Source organism: Callorhinchus milii, unplaced genomic scaffold (assembly GCF_018977255.1).
Source record: "Callorhinchus milii isolate IMCB2004 unplaced genomic scaffold, IMCB_Cmil_1.0 Scaffold1, whole genome shotgun sequence".
NCBI classification, from domain to species: domain Eukaryota; kingdom Metazoa; phylum Chordata; class Chondrichthyes; order Chimaeriformes; family Callorhinchidae; genus Callorhinchus; species Callorhinchus milii.
In genome coordinates this window covers 24,899,301-24,918,650 of record NW_024704742.1, presented here as the reverse complement: position 1 = coordinate 24,918,650, position 19,350 = coordinate 24,899,301, and the positions used below count along the sequence as shown (strand labels likewise).

The following is a 19,350-nucleotide window of genomic DNA, read 5'->3' as shown; positions in this document are numbered from 1 at the left end:
CCTGCCAACCCCGCTAACCCCTCCCCTGCCAACCCCGCTAACCCCTCCCCTGCCAACCCCGCTAACCCCCCGCCAACCCCCCCCCTGCCAACCCCGCTAACCCCCCCCCCCGCTAACCCCCCCCTGCCAACCCCGCTAACCCCTCCCCTGCCAACCCCGCTAACCCCTCCCCTGCCAACCCCCCCCTGCCAACCCCGCTAACCCCCCCCCGCCACCGACCCCTCCTCTGCCGCCCCCCCGCCCAGCCCAGCCCTGGCCCCTCACCTGAGGTGGCCGTGTCCCCCCAGAAGCCCGAGGCGCAGGCGATCCTGACGCTGCGCCCGGCGCCGCACAGCCCCCGGGCGCCGAGCCCTCGACAGTGGGGCCCGGGACCCCCCGGGGCCTGGATGGGGGCCGGAGCCCGAGCCCGAGCCCGAGCCCGAGCCCAGCCTCGCGCCGCCCGCTCCCAACGGCTCAGCATCGCAGAGAGGAGCCGCCGCGGCCAAACTCTTCCCCCCAATCCCTCGGCTTCACAGATGCGAGTGCAACCCCTTAAAACGCCCCCCCACACCCTCCCGCCCGCCCTCCCGCCTCCTTGGTTCCGCAGCGCTCCCCGGCACATTAACCACTGGGGGGCGGCCCCGCACCACCCCGCTCAGGTCGGGCGGATTCACGCCCAATGGGGCGTCTTGGGCGTCTTTTTCTTTTTTTAGTTGGAAAAACGTCGTCCTAATTTTTAATTCAGCCCTGAAAACGCCCCCTCCCCCCCCCCCCCACCCCCCCTCTCCCCTCTTTGAAGACATTTTCTTACACAGTTTCAAAAGCACTGCCCTATTATTGTTGCCCACACTCTCTCTGTACGAGGCAATGCTAAATATTGGGCTACTTTTGTGCTGGTATCTGGTTGACTTTGGGCTACAAACGTACAGTCTGTGCTGTACCTGTCACTTAATACTGGCAAATATAGTCATGAATCAAAGTATTTGCAGAAAAAACACTATCTTTCCACTTCAAGGACTGTTCCTCTTTTCTGTTGTTGTTGAGATTGGTTTGTTTTAGTGAAAAAAAAGGGAATCGGGTGGTTCAAACAAGGTATTTATTTTCTCTCTACTTTGTTTTTAGCAGAATTACAAAATAATATAACAATCCTTGCATTAGATATAGCACCTTATCACTTTGTTGTCAAGACGTCTCAAAGCGCTTCACAGGAATATACCGTAAACTGAATGGGCTGTGTATTTCGTGGGCAAAATCAGCAGCCAATTGCAATGTCCAGGGCGGAAACAAGCCGTGTGGTCCAACTAGTCTGTGTTGGCGTTTAAAGATATATAATTTAAATATTTAAAATATAGAATCTTTATTTTAATTATTAATTGATAATAAATAAGTAATCATGATTGTTTGCATACATAATTATATAAAATATAACACAATAATAAATTATATGTTCAATTACAAATATAAAATAGAAAATTATATACATAAATTTGTACATATCCTTTATTCCCTTCTTCCATGTGTATGTATCAAGTTTTTTCAAATACATTGGTTTTCTGCTTCAACCAATGCAAGGGGATAGAGAGTCTGTTTTAAATACTTAAAACAAACAGATGCCTTGATGTCTACAATGATATGTGAATGAAATGATGAATAAAATGGTTTTATATACACGAAGGGGATTCAACAACAACAACTTGGCTTTATATTGTGCTCCTCATGCTTGGTAGCGTCTCAGAGTGCTTCAAACCTCATGCAGATATTATTATTATCATTATATTAGTTGTCTTGCTGTTTTCTGTTTTCTGACAGCAGCTCTTCCTCTCCTGTTGTGTTCAACAATGATGAGAATTAAGAATTAGAAGTCACTCCTCTAATGAAGAGGTGTCATCATTATAGTTCATCATTTAATATGACTCTTTACATTTGAGAAAGTGCCTTTCATATTGGGAGGGTGTAAACGTCATAGATCGCAGATTCCATTCAAACATTCAGAGCCTTGTTTATTTTTAACAGTGCAGGTATTAAAATAAACGAAAATCCATGTAGTTGATAAGATTCCTTTCACTTTGGGAGGATGCCTCATGGCGCTTCATACGATTTACTGTAAACTTCAGTGACTGTATTCTGTAGGCAAACACAGCAGCCAATATTGCAACGACAATCTGCATTTTTATAGCAGCCTTCATGCAGGTAACACCTTAGAGCACTTAACAGTTGTGTGGTTTGATGCTGAGCTGAAAGGGGAGGGGAGGTGAGCGGTCAGAGGGGCAAGATGGAAGGCAGGGATTTCCTGAGACCGAGCCCGCTGAACAAAGGTGACCACTGTGTGTGTGTGGGGTGTGAGCAGATTAGAGAGGTATGGAAGTGCCAGGCCATTAAGCGATTTGAAAGTGAGAATGAGGATCTTGAATCCTTTCGTTCTGCAACAGGGAACTTCCATAATGTGAAGCATCACTGTGGAGTGTCAGCCATGAACTGATCGACCAGTTTTATCTGAGGGATTGTTGGTCAGGACAGCCGGAGAAACTCCCTTCTCTTTTCAAATAGTGCCATGGGATCTTTAACATCCACCTCTATTGGCAATACTTGATTATAACATCTCATCCTAAAGATAATATGTACAAAAGTGCAGTGCTGTTACTAAGGCTGGCAGGTTACTAAGATAAACTGGATGAGTTAGGCCTTTTCTCGCTAAAGAGATGGTGATGGATTTCCGCATGTTTCAGACACTAGGCTGAGCCCCCCAAAAAACAAAGTAATGCGGGAATCCATCACCACACAAACCAAACTAACAATTCCATGCATCCCAACTATGCATGGAATTTCCAGAGATAGATGGCTGGAATGGAATGCGCACTCTCTCCCTAGAGGGACACATCCTGCTTACCTAATTCTGGAAAGTATCAAGCGCAGGTTGGCAAGAGCCAAGGCATGTAGACCCCAGAGTGTGCGTTGGTTTACTACTGGAGTATAACCGCTAAAACTGCTTAGCTTGCAATTGATATCACTGTCTGGCAAGCTTTCCCAATGCTTGACCAGTTAGGACCACTCTATCCGTTAGGGCTTTGGCTTGCTGGGTTAACAGGAGCTGAGTAGGATGACTCCCTGCCCCCAGTGACTGGTCTGCCCTTCAAGTCCTGCTGATGAGCCAGGCTGGAATACTGTGGACCCGCCTGGCTCAGGAACCAGACTTCTGAGATCACCATAGAGGGTTGGCTCGATTCGACATTCCGTTGCCAAATATGTCACCTTGGAACCAGTTCAGCTCCATGGAGACCCCGATTACCTCCCCGCCTCCGACAAGCAAGTGCTTGAGCCCTCACTCATGGATAGTAGGTCCTAGGTACATTAAATTGTAGTTCAAATGTGGGTGTTCCTCATAACTTAGTCTGAAATCATCTTTTATCAATTTTGGTTAAAGTCTTATGTGACCAATGCCTATTTGAACATCAGTTACCTAAAATTACACATAATACACTGAATATAGTCGTGACAGAATTTGTCTAAAACAAAGGTGGCCAACCTTTTTGGTCGGCAAATCAAATACATGTTTTTTTAATTTAATTTTTCTTTATTTATGACAGTGTTTTGGGTATCATGGCTCGATAGCTACTGGAAACAAGGTATTGATTTAGTGCAGATCTGCCAGGACTTATGCAGCCACTTCTTGATGCCCCCGCACCAGTGTAATCTTTAATCAAAAGTTGTTGAGATGAATCTCTGTAGTTTGTTAGACCTGCTCTGCGCGTTTATCACATCCAGGCTCAACTACGTTAACTCACTGTTTGTTGACCTTCTCAACTCTTTTCTCAACAATCATTTAGAACATTTGTGTCCTCTCCTGCACAAGCTCCGTCACCCTAACACCCTCACCCAGCTCCACTGATCCAACCCCCCAGCTCATGTCCAAATCTCTGTCTGTCCAGTTCCTTGGGATGTCCTCATGACATGAAATGTGCTATACAAATGTAATTTGTTGTTGTTGTTGTTGTGAATCTTCTCATGGCTAGTTTGTGGAAGCAAATTACCCAACCAAAGGTGCCATCATGCGACTGGTGGAGATACGTGAAAGAAGAGATCGTGGCTAGAACTGAGGACATTTAGGTCATCTAAACAATCCCAAACTACACAAATGCCTTGACCCCCTAACCCTTAAACATATTTATCTCCCTGTGTATGCACAACTGTGCTAACAAACCCAATGCAACATCCTGCAGAAGAAAACCTGCAACGTTGTCACAAAATGTATAAACTTCAAATACAAATTTGGAAATTGTTTAATAATGGAACCACTGCTGGAAGATGCAATCATTTCTTCAGAGAAGCTAGATTAGAGAAGCCGCTATATTTTTGTTTGGAGAGCAGTTTGGAAAGCTTTGTAAACTGATCTGTGGTTGCAGGCTGTTCACATTAATAAAAGAAGTGTAGGGAAACTCATTGTGTCTGAAATCATATGCCTTTTCCCAGCTAAACCACAGCAAGAAGTTGAGAGTTTCAATAAAATACTTTGGAACTTCAAGATTATGCTTATTCTTACTTAATTTCTTCTTAGATTTAACATGGGCTTTGCTTACCTTGTATAAAAATGACCAGTTTGTACAAATGTTAGTCAATATTTAAAAGTCTTTCTCGTATCCATTCTTTCTGTGAAACTTGTTTTATTTAGTTCAAACATCAGTTTATTTATTTATCAAACAGAACAAAAGTTCATTGCTACCAAGAGTTACCACATTTTTATGGATATTTTCCAAAGACACTTGGTTACTGTTCTTTCTCTTGATTTCTTTTGAAACCAATTTGTAAATATCCTGTGACTAAAATCAAATATAAATTGGCTGCCATGTTTGCCTATAAATACACAGTCACTGGACTTCATAATAAATGCTGTGAAGTGCTTTGAGATGTTTGTACACTGTGATAAGACACTATATAAAATACAAGGATTATTGAATATTTAGATGAATATTGATCATCTTGTTGAATGCGTTTGACACTTTCCCCACTATGAATATTAGGTTAATTACATTATGCTTGAAATGTTATTTCTAAAGCTCCTTGTACATGTTTTAAAAAACTTGGTCCTTTAATATTAATTTCTTTAGTTGATCCTTTTGTTATCCTTTTAACTTAGGTTCCATCTGCCTTGGGATTCAGGTAAACGACCACTCAGCCATTGCTATTTCAAAGAGACGTAGGACTCAATCTTCCGGTTTTCTTGGTTTATATTCCCTCCTAATTTAAATTTAATCCCAAATTCAAATTGATCGACTGCTCACCTCATAGTTGTTTATGAGATATTGCTGGCTCGGCATAGCTATGCCATTTGCCTGCAGTAACAAGCTGCTCTTACAATTACAATCAATTATATTTTGCGAAGCCTTTTGAGACTTTTTTATGTGAAGGAGTGATGTAAATGCTATTATTATTGTACATCCATTTCCTCGCATCGAGTTGTGGAATAAATTGTTGTTGAAGAAAATAAATAAAAGCATTTTCATCTGAAAAGCTCCCTTCTCTTCATGAACAGTGGCATGGGATCTTTAATATGAAGGCTGCTTTGGAACATTGCTGTGCGCAATGAAATCCCGTGAAGCGTTTTGAGATGTCCTCCTGATGTGAAAGATGTTCTACCAAAAGCAAGGATCAGTGGTATCATATCAGATGTACTTTTGAACCATGTTAAGGAGTGAGAGTGCAAGTTTTGAAGTCGATTGCCATTACTGTTTGCATTCTGGCTTGCTTTCAAATGATCAGTTGGTTGTAGTTACAGCAAGCTTGTCAGGCACAGCATTGTACTTTACTCACCCGCACTATACTCCATACCCCCATCACACCAGTTCTAGCCAAGCTCTACTGGCTCCCTATCACCGAACAGGTCGATTTCAAATCCCTTCATGCCCTGGCACTTCCCTATCTCTCCGACCTGCTTATCCCCAACCCACAACCCGTTGCCTCCACTCGACTGGCTTCGGCCTTCTGCATATCTCCCGTGCCCTCCGTTCTACCATTGGTGGCCGCACTTTCAGCCACTACGCCCCAAAACTATGGAACACACTTCCTCCCTCTGCCTTGCCCCTTCCTTCCCCATTTTCAGGTCATACCTGAAGACCTTCCTATTCGACCGTGCCTATGGATACTGCGCCCTCTCCCCAGCTCGAAGTCGTGGTCCGCCACTGTCAAGCACTCTGGGATGCTACCCTGCATGAGAGGCACTATATAAATACAAGTTGTTGTAACTCACAGTTACTCACAAAGTGACATTGGTGGAGACTGTAGAAATGGTCCCCCAATTGATCCTTTCAACTGGAGTCACATTAAAATGAATGAAAAAAGTCAAAAAAGCACAATTGTTAAAATATATTATTGATATAATTTTATTGATATTTGAAGTATTCAGAATTATACATCTGATATATAATCTCTACCCTTTGTAATAAATAGCCTCTGAATGTTTAAAATATTCTTTATAAAAATGGATTTAAAATATCCCTCCTGAATTCTGACACACATACACATTTCTTTGTTTCTTAAAAGAAAGTATTTACAGAAAACTGGCTTCAAAGTAAGAACTGTATTTAAGAATTTGCCAAATTCTGGACACTGAAATACAATAACAACCACAACAAAGTTACATTTTTAGAACGCCTTTCACGTCGGGAGGATGTCCCGATATTAAGAAAACAAAGTAAATCTAGATCCAGGTGGATTTTCTATCCCACAATGGACTCAGTATTGGATATTGCAACTCAATATCCCATAATTGGTGGGATATTGTTGGACTCAAACTTGCTCAGTTTGTAGCATTCTCACCTCTGAATCAGACATTTGTGGGTTTCAACCCCCACATCGGGACTTGAACTCACATAGTTTAGACTGATGCTGCAGTGCAGTGCTGGGGCTGTGCTGCATTGTTGGAGCTGCCATCCTTTGGATGAGCTGATCTTAAACATAGATTCCATTTACCTGTTTGGGTGGAAGTTAAAGATCCCATGGCACTACTTGAAAAGAGAAGAGAGTTTCTCCCCATGTCCTGGCCACAATCCCCCCAAATAAAATTCGTCATTCACTTCAGACATTGCTGTGTGGAAATTAAGAAAACTGTGTTTGAGGACAAAGTACAGTCACTACACTTTACAGTATAATCCTGTGAAGTGCTCTGAGACGTTCTGACGTGAAAGGTGCTGGTCCACTTATTTAAATAGACCTGCGATAATTATGGGTGGTAAACAAAATGTCAAATTAATATTGACTCCAGTACAAAGGCAGATGCTGTTTGGATTAATATGAGCAGCTGAATGATGTCTTATATGAAGCAGATTAATTGAGAAATTTGGAATTTAAAATGATTTTGGGGCAAATTTGGCAAATTCTTAAATACATTCTTAATTTTGAAGCTACTGTGGTTTTCTGTAAAAAAAACTTTCAAGAAACACAGAAATCCATCTTCAAAGTTAAGATTGAATTCAACAATTCGCAAATTCTAATGTTCTGAAATGGCAAGAAATTGGAGAACATCAGAATCCATATGGAATTTCTCCCAATATATATATGTTGTATTTGGTATTTACTCATCCTCATTTATGTTGTACGTATTTGCTATTCACAGGATATTGATAGGATCATATCATAACAAGATTTTGATAGGTAAAATACATTTGCTGCAACATAATTGTATACCTGCTTGATTGAGCTGGTGGCTCGAATTCATTCAAAGGCACAACATAAATTGTACTGTTTTCATTTTGCTTTTAAAGTGATCAAAAATGTATTATGATTGTTGACCTAGCTTTCCCACTCACTTCCCATAATCTTCTGAATGACATACAATAGAGTCACTCAGAGGTTAATGTTTGATGCACTCTGTAATGACACTATGTTCTTGCCTGTTTAGCAATCACTGCAAGCTCTTATCTCAGCGACTCAATAAGATAAAACTGCTCTCGCCAACTGGGGTCATTTTTATTCCACAGTGAAGAGGGATCTTGTTTTGGTGCTTATCATGTCAGGAACAAGGAGCAAACTATTAGCCTTCCTGCAAGTTTTACTACTTGCATGTTCACTCACTAGATCCGTAAGTGATGATTTGTTTTTGTGCTGGAAATCTACAGTGAATAGTTTTTGCAGACATCTTAGCACATTGCAGAAAATCTAGTAATGATCTATCTGGTTTGCTTTCACAGCAATTTCCTCCATCTAAAGATACTTGCTGCAACCTAGACAGCCGTTTTGTGAGTAAAGATTTTCTGCATTGACTACAATTCACAGCATGTTGATTTTAGCCTGTAAATTACCTATTATTTGTTTGGTATTTTTGATCATTTAGGGAGAATTCTGCCCAACAACCTGTGGCGTCTTTAATTTCTTGAGCAAACACCGAGGGACAACTGATTATCAATTAAGTGTACTAGAAAAGAGTTTGCAAGCCATTGAAAATGCAACCACTTTAACACGAAGACAGATGGAGACTATTGAACAATCCAATGTAGTCATAAAGAAACAACTGCCAGGTAATAATTCTATGTGCACAAAAGTTGAGACAAATTCATATTTATTAAAAAATTGAGTTTAGATTGACTCTCATGCCTTGATTTTCATGCCTTTAATTTCCTATTATTTGATTATGTCTGAAAGACACATTCATCAAAAGGATTCGGGACATCCAGACAGACATTTTCAGATTTGAGAGAGTCAGCGAAGACAAGAACGTCGAATTGCGGTAGGCATTTGAGATTGTGTTACGCAGTACATCATCAAGTGATCCGGCATGTAATGGTGGGGTGGTGGATGGTTTTGTATAGAGACAGATTTTCTTCTAGCAGAAGACCAGTTTCTACATTCTATTTAGCCTTTAAATAATTCAATCTGCAGGTGTGTTCGACATACAGGTCTCTACCTCTCTGAGTCAATGAATCATTTAGTATTTTTTTTCAAACAGTGAAATAGAAAGCATACTGTCATCGAACCGCGAAGTAATAAGTCGCTTGAAGAGAACGACTCAAGAACTTCACGCACGGTGTGGAAAGACGTGTCGAGACACTATAGAAATCTTTGAAGTCACAGGTCGAGGTTAGTGTCCATTTGTCTATAGACAGAAATTCTATTACTGCAGTTAAAGAGCATCTATAATAATAATAATCCTTCCACTTGATATAGCACCTTATCAATCAGACGTCTCTGTCATTAAGAAGTTTCAAAGCGCTTCATAGAATATATTGTAAAGTGGATTGATTGCGTATTTGTGGGTAAAATGCAGCAGCCAATTGTGCACAGCGGTGTCCCACAAATAATCGTGCATTGAGTGACCAAATTATTTATTTATTTGAACTACAATAAAGATTTTCCTCTTTAGGTGATTAGTTCTGTATTTGTAAGAATTTACTTTGACATTTTTCTTTGGAATTAAGATAAATTGCTGTTTTACTGCAACTATTGCTTTGTTACAAGAAACTGGGCATGAAATGTAAATGTAATCCTTTGCAGACTGTCAGGAAATTGCTGACAAGGGGGCTCGAAAAAGTGGTCTTTACTATATCAAGCCTGATAGAACCAAACAGCAATTCTTAGTGTATTGTGAGATAGACTCAGCAGGGAGAGGATGGACAGTGCTGCAAAGGGTATGTATAATACATTACATCACATGGACAAGCAGACTTTTCAAGTGAAATAAAAAGTGTGAATTGATTTCACTATTCACTTTGAATCTGTTTTAGAGACTCGATGGCAGTGTGAACTTTTACAAGAACTGGGTTCAGTACAAAGAAGGCTTTGGATACTTGTCACCTGCTGATAGGACTGAGTTCTGGCTTGGCAATGAGAAGATGCATTTATTAACTATGCAGCAGCACAGACCCTATCTACTCAAAATAACGCTAAAGGACTGGAGTGGTGAGGAAAGGTAATGTTTTTCTCATCCTTGTAAACAGTATGATAGGGCTGTTTGATTTGATCAAGCTTAAAAAAGTTGAATAATTTGATAGTTGTGTTTAAAAACGTGGTGTTAAACTAATATTGCATGATACTATTCTTGTACCACCTGCTATTAAACTAGTCTTACCTTTCCCATCATCTCCACTTTATATCCAACTAACAGTTTCTTTTCCTGCCCTCACACCATCACATGCAGCCTCAGGGCTCTGTCCTTGGCCCTCTCCTCTTCAATATCTACATGCTCCTACTCGGTGACATCATCCACAGACATAGGGTTAATTTCCACATGTATGCAGATGACATCCAACTCTGTCTCTCTGCCTCCACCCTCAACTCCTGGACCACTGAAGTCCTGACTGAATGCCTGTCAGACATCAAGTTCTGAATGAGAGCCAACTATCTCCATTTGAACATCAACAAGACAAGCCCTCCAGCTTGGCTCCCGTCAGCATCTCCTCACCTTGAGCCTGACAGCAATGTTATTGTCCACCTACCAAGCTAGTATGGAACCTTGGTGTCTTGTTCGACTCTCAACTGTCTTTTAAACCACACATCCGTGCCATGACCCACTCTGCCACACCTTTGGTCACCCTACTACCCATATCCCCCCTGCCCTACACCCCTCTTGACTCCAACCACCAGCTTGGGTATAAACTCTTGACTGTCCAACACCTTGGGATGTCTTCCAATGTGAAAGGCTCTATATAAGTGCAATTTGTTGTTGTTTTGGTGGTGGTGGTACTGAATGATATTATTCTAGTACAGAATGATATTAAATTAGTATTGCATGATATTCTAGTCTAGTGCATGATTGACTTTATACTTTTTTTGCGAGTTTGGTCCAAGGCCGTCCTGGATCATTTGTATATAACAACTAAATTGTGTGCTGGTCAGAGTGTGTTTTTCAAAGAGGAGGGTTCATGGAAAACGATTGCATGATCTTACACAACAGCCCAGCATCTTTGCATTAAAATACATTTTTTGTTACAAAAGTCAGATTTTAATGATTTGCGCTAGTTATATCTAGGCAAAGCTTCTGTAATAATGAATGTAGATCCTAAATCTGTACAAACCACTTGGTTTATATGCACACCTTCACTAAGACACCCCCCCACTCCCCCCTCCCCTATGATTACCTCTCCTCAGTCCTCTCTGAGTTATTGGACACATCTCTCTCTTCTCCAGGTCTGGAGAATTCTCAAAATTAGACCTAGGCCATTTAGGAGTGAAATCAGAAAGCATTTTTTTCACGCAAAGGGTAGTGGAAGTCTGGAGCTCTCTCCCAAAAGGCTATGGATACTGAATTCATTAAAATTTTCAAGAGTGAGGTGGACAGATTTTGGTTGCTGAAGGTATCAAGTGATATGGGGAAAGGGCGGGTAATTTGAGTTGAGGTACAGATCAATCATGATGGCAGAACAGGCTTGAGGGGCTAAATGGCTTTCTCCTGTTCCTATGTTCCTATGTCAAGTAATTCAGAACCAAATTGATCAACCACCAATGTTGCTGTTTGGAAGATGGCACAAGGCACTACCATTTATTTTGGTATTACCTTGGGTCGTGGCAAATGGCCGTTGAAGAAAATGATTTGGAAGGTTCTTATGGAGTTACTCCCTAGGAACCTCTCAAATTACTTCCTTCAATGCCCATTTGCCACTGAGCTCAGAAATGCCATCAAAAGAGCAAAACAACCCCATTATTAGAGAAGACGAGCTTTTTGTTGCAGTTGCTGCAGGTAACAAAGAGGGGATGAAGCACTTCTCCACCACACTGAATCCTGCTACAGAATACTCACTATGTTTGTCACCTTTTCTTTTCCTTCAGTTATGCTTTTTACAATGGATTTAAAGTGGCCAGCGAGGAAGAGGGCTATCGCTTGATCTACAGCTTCTTTGACAGGGGAAGCGCAGGAAATGCCTTTGAAGGCTTTGCCTTCAAAGAAGATGTGAGTGACAAATTCTACACTAGGATCAATGGAATGAAGTTCAGCACAGCCGACCAGGATAATGATGCGTACGATGGGAACTGTGCTCTACAGGATACATCCGGTTGGTGGATGAACAAATGCCATGCTGCAAACCTTAACGGCAACTACTACCAAGGTAATGATATTACTAATAATTATCTTTGCATTTGAAATAGCACCTTATCACGGTGTCAAGACGTCTCAAAATGCTTCACAGGATATACTGTAAAGTGAATTGACTGTATATTTTGTGGGCAAACACAGCAGCCAATTGTGCACAGCAGTGTCCCACAAACAGTCGTGGACTGAGTGACCAAATTATTAATATTATTTTCGTTAAGGGATTATTAGCCCCAGAAAGCGATCCGTTGAATAATCTGAATGTGATCTGAATGAGTAATACTGCAATACCCATCAGCAACTTACATTTAAATTACAGACAGCTCTTGTCAGAAGCTGAAAAACAACATTAATCAAAATTCCCCCCCAAAAAAAATATTCATTTCACATGCCCTAAAATGTTTTAAAATGTAATAAAGAACTCTCACTGACTCCTATCGGATTATGTTTGGAGTGACACTGGGAGGTTGATATTCTGTTGCCTTGTGCAAAGAAGATGGAAATAATTTGTATTACAGAGGCTTTTCATCATATCAAAATAGTATTCAAAGATGCTGTAAAGGTGTGTTTTATTTCAGTTTGTCATCACTAGCAGCACAGTGGTAATAACCCAGTAAGCTATCCTTGGTTCAATTTCAAGTAAAGCTGACATTTGGACTTGACTATACTGAAAGAATGAGTGCCATTTGGTTCTGAGACAGACGACTATACGTAGCTTCTCTATGTAAAAGTGTGTAAATTTGGGGAAGAAAAATTGAGTGCATAGATCTAGTCCATTCCATAAAATGTCCTTCCAGTCAACGGTGAAAACAACTATGAACTAAAGAGCTAGGTGATTGATAAAAGCACTAGTATGGAAATGTGCTCTCACCCTATCCTCGCCTGACTCCACTGGCTTCCCATTACACAGGGGATACAGTTCAAGATCCTGGTCCTCACCTTCAAAGCCCTCCATGGCCTTGCAAACTTCTAAACCCCTATCAACCCGCTCGCTACCTCCACTCAGCGGGCTCCAGCCTACTTCACGTTCCCTGCTTCGCCCGCCTCACCATTGGCGGGTGAACCTTCTGCTACTCTGCCCCACCCTCTGGAACTCCATCCCACAGTCCCTCTGCATCACCCCCTCCCTTGCATCCTTCAAGACCCATCTCAAGACCCTCCTCTTCGACCCTGTCTTCAGTCACCCTCCATCCCTCCTGCCCTCCACCCTCCCCGATCCCAACCCCCAGCTCAAGTCTGAAACACTGATTGTCCAGCGCCTTGGGACATCCTCCTAACGTGTTGTTGCTCATGTTATCAGCTTTGAAAAACTTAAGGGCTGAGTTGTCTATCCACTACCTGGATTCAAACCTAGAACCTTCTAAGACCAGATCTGGTGTTTGGGACCAGTCTGATGTTGACTGTCACGTGTTGACTGAATGAGATTTAATTTGCTGTCTTCATTTTTGTTTTTGGTTAGTCTTGTGGCTAACACATGGAATCCCACCACCATGCTTAAGAGTATTCAAACTAGATTGAGTCTTCCACATATGTATGCCACCTATGCACAAGGAAATTTCTGGAATCGAACGCGCACTATCTCCCCAAAGGGATACACCCTGCTTGTCTAATTCTGGGGAGTATTAGGCATAGGTTGAGCAAGGCTTTGGGAATCACGAGTGTGCATCAGAATAATACAGGCGTTTAAACAGCTTCAACTCAGCATAGCTTGTCTGGCAATCTTCCCAGTACATATCCAGGTAGAATCACCCTATCCATTAGGGCTTTGTCTTGCAGGATAAGCAAGAGTGAGAATCCCTGCTCCCATTGACTGGTTTGTCCAACAATTGCTGCTACTGATCTATGCTGCCTCATCTGTCATCAACAATGCTTTGAAGTACTGCAGACCCACCCGGCTCAAGAACTGGACTACCAAGACTGCCACAGAAAGTTGACTTGATTCTGACATTCGGTTGCCTAGCATGTCATTTTTGAGCCAGCTCAGCCCCAAGGTGACCCTACTTAACTCTCCCCAAGGAGGATAGTTGCTGGTTGGTCACTAGATATCCAACAAGTGCAGGTTTGAGCCATCAGCTCCATCAGTCTAGACAGTGAGCTCAACCTTCTGCCCCAGAAATGAGAGTGCTACCAACTCAGCCAAACCAACAGGTAAAGCTGAAAACTGTACCATGCTCTGGAGATGCTGTGGTAATCACATTCAGCAACAGTTTGCAACAAAGGTTACCAGGAAAGAGCAATTCTACACAGATTCTGCTGAGCATGTTTGGTGGATACCTAAAAAAATGTAGCCCAGCTACGGGTTATGTTTCCCCAATAGACCAATGGAAGAGCAGGAATCTATGGTTTGTCATGAATTGGTGTAAATCAGTTTTTAATCAGAATTAATCAGAGCAGTTACATGTAATTTATTATGTGTACTTGTCCTTCTGACTGAGGTCCAGGATGGATAACTGGTATATGTTCAGTAGCATAAACCCTTACTTTCATAAAGTTAATTATAAAGGAAGAACTTTAAGGAAAATTGCAAGTCCTTATTAGAAAACTTTTGTAAGGCATATTAATGGACCCCAGGGGAAAGAGTGCAGGTTAAATAGTTAAGAGTCAGCCTGGCTCAGTCAGTAGGACTCTCATCTCAGAGTCAGAAGGTTGTGGGTTCAAGCCCCATGTTGCGACTTTAGATCATAGAAGAGGCCGACATTCCAGTAGAGTGCTGGGGGAACTCTTTTCCAATGGTGCCACAGGACCTTTAAGGTCCACCTGAACAGGGAGACAGAACCTTGATTTAACAGCTCAACTGGAAAGCAGCAATGCCGCGTTTCCAGCAACAGTGCCCTGGAATATCATCTTAGGTTGTGGGTTTAAAATCCCAACATGGGGCTTGAAGAGAGGTTAGGAGAGAAGCTGCTGATAGTAATCCATATGAGACTCAATGACAGAGTGAATAGGGGTTATAAGTTTCTCAAAAGGGGTGCTGAAAAAAGTGTTTGCTTCATGGATTGTTATAGTTCTTTGTAGAGTTGAATCATTTGTTGTACAATTCTTCAATACGATTTTGACCATTTTTAAGAGTTGGTCAGTTAGTACTGATCAAATAGTGTTGGATCTACAGATAACTGGGACTGTGTTTTGGATAAACTAAGTTATGAGAAAGACAAGTAGGATCTCAACCAAATGCTGACACATTTGCAACTGATGGAAGACTTTATTCTACTTCCCCTCAAATTCCAGCTGCCCCATCAGAAATTTAGTGAAGACAGTTTATCTCAGTGTCCTGGACAGCAATCTTCCAGTGTTAGAGTTTTGTGGACACATTCATAAGAAATGAATTTTAGCATGGAAAGTGTTATATTTTTAACTGACTAGGTTGTCAGAAGGATACCAAAGGATACTTATTGTGCAAGTCTTCACAGCTGATGCTGTAGATATAGGCACATTATTTAACCATCTTGCTAGAGCATGGATCTGATTTTAACCTAGGTAAACTGTAGTTACTGATGGTTACCAAAAGTCACTTCATGAAGGCAGTATGTCAGGGATGCTGCACACATGTACAGCACGCAGGAAGTGCCTTTACTGCATATCTTACACAGCTCCTTTTCAATGAGGTGTGTAAGATATGCAGACAACCATGCCTAAACAGGGTCCTCCTGTAATTCTTAGCGTTGACCTTCCTGTCAACGAACATCAGTAATTATTGTGAAAACAATGATTAATTCTTGTGGAAATTTTTTTTTTTTAAGAAGTGCAGTATTTTTTGGATAGTGTTAAATTGAACAGAGATCCGAGGTCACACAGATCAAGCTGACTGACGTATATGGGTTTCCCTGTTGGAAATACAGTTTATAGTGTGAAGAGCTTTCCCGGCAGCCAGGCTCCATTTACACTAACATTTTCCCAAGGAACACTTTTTCATCTTATTGCTAATTTTTTGGGGGGCGGGGGGGAGAGGAAATAGTTACTTAGACAAAGATGAAGCGAAAAGGTTGTATTTATTTACAGTGAAAGACAGAGGATTTTTTTTCACAAATATAGGGATCACCACCTGAAACATGACATGTTTGTGTACTCATCCCAGCACTTTGGGTGCATCTAAAATTTAAAGTACTAGAATCTATTCAAGAAGACTTTCTGTGCCTCCGAGATTAGCTATTATAAAGACAAAGACAGTTGTGATAAAATGCCCCCATTGAAACTATTGTGGGACCATAAAGTAATGTGTAGCTTTACTTTCAGTATTTACTGTCGGCTATGGTGCTAAAGACTGTTTATCTGAAAGGTATTTATCGTTGACCGTGTTTCAGGTGGACACTACACAGCTGACCAGACTCCCAGTGGGTTTGACAATGGCATTATCTGGGCAACATGGCGGGACCGCTGGTACTCTCTCAAAGAAACCACAATGAAAATCATACCAATCAGGAGATACTCAGAACTACAGCACCTTGAACAAGAACAGACACAAGATATGCCAAGGGGCGACAATTAGTAAAAGAATGGCTCCCATCCCATCGAAGAAATACATTTTGATTTCTCCTTGATGATTGATAGCAGTAGAACTTGCATCTGAAATAAGCTGATTCATGAGTGAATGTGTACTGCTCACAGTATAAGGGAATAATCACAATTCCCCTTTCAAATGTATTTTCTTTGGATGCCATTATTATTAAAGTAAGTTTGTTTCTCCTAACACTTTACTCTGTCATTGATGTGTTTTATTTGCCAACAAAAAAGCCTAAGTATTTTATAAATGTAAGGATTACATTTGATTTGTTTTCGAAAGAATTTTTGTTTCTATTGTATTAGAAAATAGCAATAAAATCAGAATAATTTATCAATATCGGTACGGCATAACATGTAAGTTCATAAGTTATGTTTTTCAGTTGTACCATCTCTCACCTGAGCATGTCAACGGTCAATGTGTGGATTATATGTTAAACTTAATAAATACATGCTTTAATTAAACTATACTAAACTATATGACAAACCTCATTAGTAACATTCACCATATATTTTATCTGTATATTTTTCATTTACAAAATAATACAATGTAATCTACATTTACATAATAGTACTAATAATCCTTGCATTTGATATAGCACTTTATCACATTGTGGAGATGTCTCAAAGCGCTTCACGAAATATACTGTAAAGTGTCGTGACTGTCATTTTGTGGGCAAAACGCAGCTGCCAATTGCGCGGAGCAGTGTCCCACAAACGATCCTGGATCGAGTGCCAAAATTATTATTATTTATTTGTTATTTGGAGGGATCCGCCAATCGACTAACAGCCGGTTTTCTACTCACTGCTAGATAAACAGAGGTGTGTGGAGTAAGGAAACCTACCTAATGTTTTGCCCTGCCCCAGAATTGAACCCAGGTCCTCTCACTTGCGAGACAAGCTCTCTAACCACTATGCCATATGACTCCTTATATTGCCTTTCAAAATTGCAGTCATCACCCTATCCCAAGAAATCCTCACTCAAGCCTTCCATGCTCTCCAGTTACCTCCAACGTATCTCTAACTTGCTCTTCCTCTCCAAAATACTGGAACAAGCCACCATCTTCCAGTTTGGCTCCTTCCTCTCCCACCACACGCTGGTTGAGTCCCACCAAAGCCATAAATTATTTTTATCAATTCATTATGCATTTACAAAGATAAATAATGATGAGAATTGTAGTGTCAGTGCAGCACTTCCTCCCAGACAAATTTCGCACTCAGAATCCATATTTGTTCTTTTAACTTTAGAGATTCATTCAACAACAAAATTACATTTGTATAGCGTCTTTCACGTCGGGAGGACATCGCAAGGCGCTGGACAATCAGTGTTTCATACCTGAGCTGTGGGTCGGGATTGGGGAGGGTGGAGGGCAGGGGCGGAAGGTGGGTGATCAAAGCACGGTCGAAGAGGAGGGTCTTGAGATGGGTCTCGAAGGAGGAAAGGGAGGGGACGAGGTGGAGGGACTGTGGGATGGAGTTCCAGAGGGTGGGGGTAGAGTGCCTGAATGCCCACCTGCCAATTGGGCGGGCGAAGTGGGGAATGTGAAGCAGGCCGGAACCTGCTGAGTGGAGGGTTAGGATTAGGAGGTCACAGAGGTAGGGGGGAGCCAGTGGAGTTGGGCGAGGATGGGGGTGATAGGGTCACGGAGCCTAGTGCAGGAGAAGACGCAGGCTGCAGAGTTCTGGATTATCTGCAGCCTACGGAGGGAAGAGTTGGGGAGGCCGACAAGCAAGGAGTTTGCATAGTCAAGCCTGAATGTTATGAATCCGTGTACAAGGGTTTCGGCGGCCTGCGGTGCGACACAGTGGCAGAGCCGGGCAAGGTTGTGGAGTTGGTAGAAGTCAGAGTAGGTCATGGCATGGATGTGGGATAGTCATCCAGACTTGATATCAGACAGACATTCTGTCAGGACAGCATTGGTCCTGGAGTCACGGGTGGCAGCACAGAGATTGGGGGCATCCGCATACATGTGGAAATTGACCCCATATCTGGATGATATCACCAAGAGGGAACATATAGATATTGAAGAGGAGGGGACCAAGGACAGCCCTGAGGAACACCAAACGAGATGGTGCAAGAGCTAGAGGAGAAACCGTTTGTGGAGATGAAGTGGAGACGGTGTGAGAGGTACGATCTGAATCATTCAAGGACAGAAGCATGAAGATTCCTCATTTCCATAGAGTTTGATAGAGCATTCAATTTGTGAGGCAGGTCTTAGCATTTGTCATTTGCCAACCTTTTTTTTATTGCAGCATTTTGCTGTGAACAGAACTTCAGAGAAAGAAAATGTCCCTCTACAAATCCATTCTCATCAGAGACAGATTTGAAGTCTTTTTAGTTCATTCAGTTTTATGAAAATAGCGAATAAAAGAATTTTTAACTTATCATTCAGTGAATAAATGATTAAAAACATATGAAAATCAACATGAAAACTAGCCTGAAGAGGTGAAATTCCACAGCTAACTTTGGTGGTATGGATTTATATTGAGATTTCTCATAATTTGTGCACGTCACCAAGTGTATCAGCTTGGCTCACTTAGTAGCTCTCTCAATTTAGTAACACTCTTACCTCTGAGTCAGACCATTGCAGGTTAAAGCCTCATGTCGGTACTTGGAACTCATATAGTCTAAATTGATGCTCCAATGCAGCCCAGGGGTACATTTCATTGTCAGAGGTGATGTCCTTCGATGAGTTGTTAAATTGAGGCCCCATCTGTCTATTCAGTTAGATGGTAAAGATCCCATGACATTATTTGAAAAGATAAGGGAGTTTCTCCCAGTGTCCTGACCAACAATCCCCAAATAAAATTGGTCATTCGTTTCATGGCTGTTTGTGGCACATTGCTGTGCGCATATTAGA

At 41.6% G+C, this 19,350-nt stretch overlaps 2 protein-coding genes across 2 annotated transcripts in view; one reads left to right on the top strand and one right to left on the bottom strand.

The window, feature by feature from the left end:
* Positions 1-460, bottom strand: part of lratb.1 (lecithin retinol acyltransferase b, tandem duplicate 1) — a 63,491-nt gene extending 63,031 nt beyond the window's left edge. Inside the window, exon 1 of the mRNA XM_042340390.1 lies at positions 265-460. Within this exon, the coding sequence (XP_042196324.1) occupies positions 265-460 (196 nt within the window). The remainder of the gene's footprint in view (positions 1-264) is intronic.
* A 7,504-nt stretch (positions 461-7,964) lies between these two features.
* Positions 7,965-16,677, top strand: fgg (fibrinogen gamma chain). The gene is given in 9 exon segments (NM_001292581.1): positions 7,965-8,050; positions 8,160-8,207; positions 8,303-8,486; positions 8,611-8,695; positions 8,915-9,045; positions 9,460-9,593; positions 9,690-9,874; positions 11,731-12,008; positions 16,294-16,677. Coding segments are annotated over 9 exon segments (1,302 nt in total). The 5' UTR covers positions 7,965-7,978; the 3' UTR covers positions 16,479-16,677.
* The last annotated feature ends 2,673 nt before the right edge of the window (positions 16,678-19,350 follow it).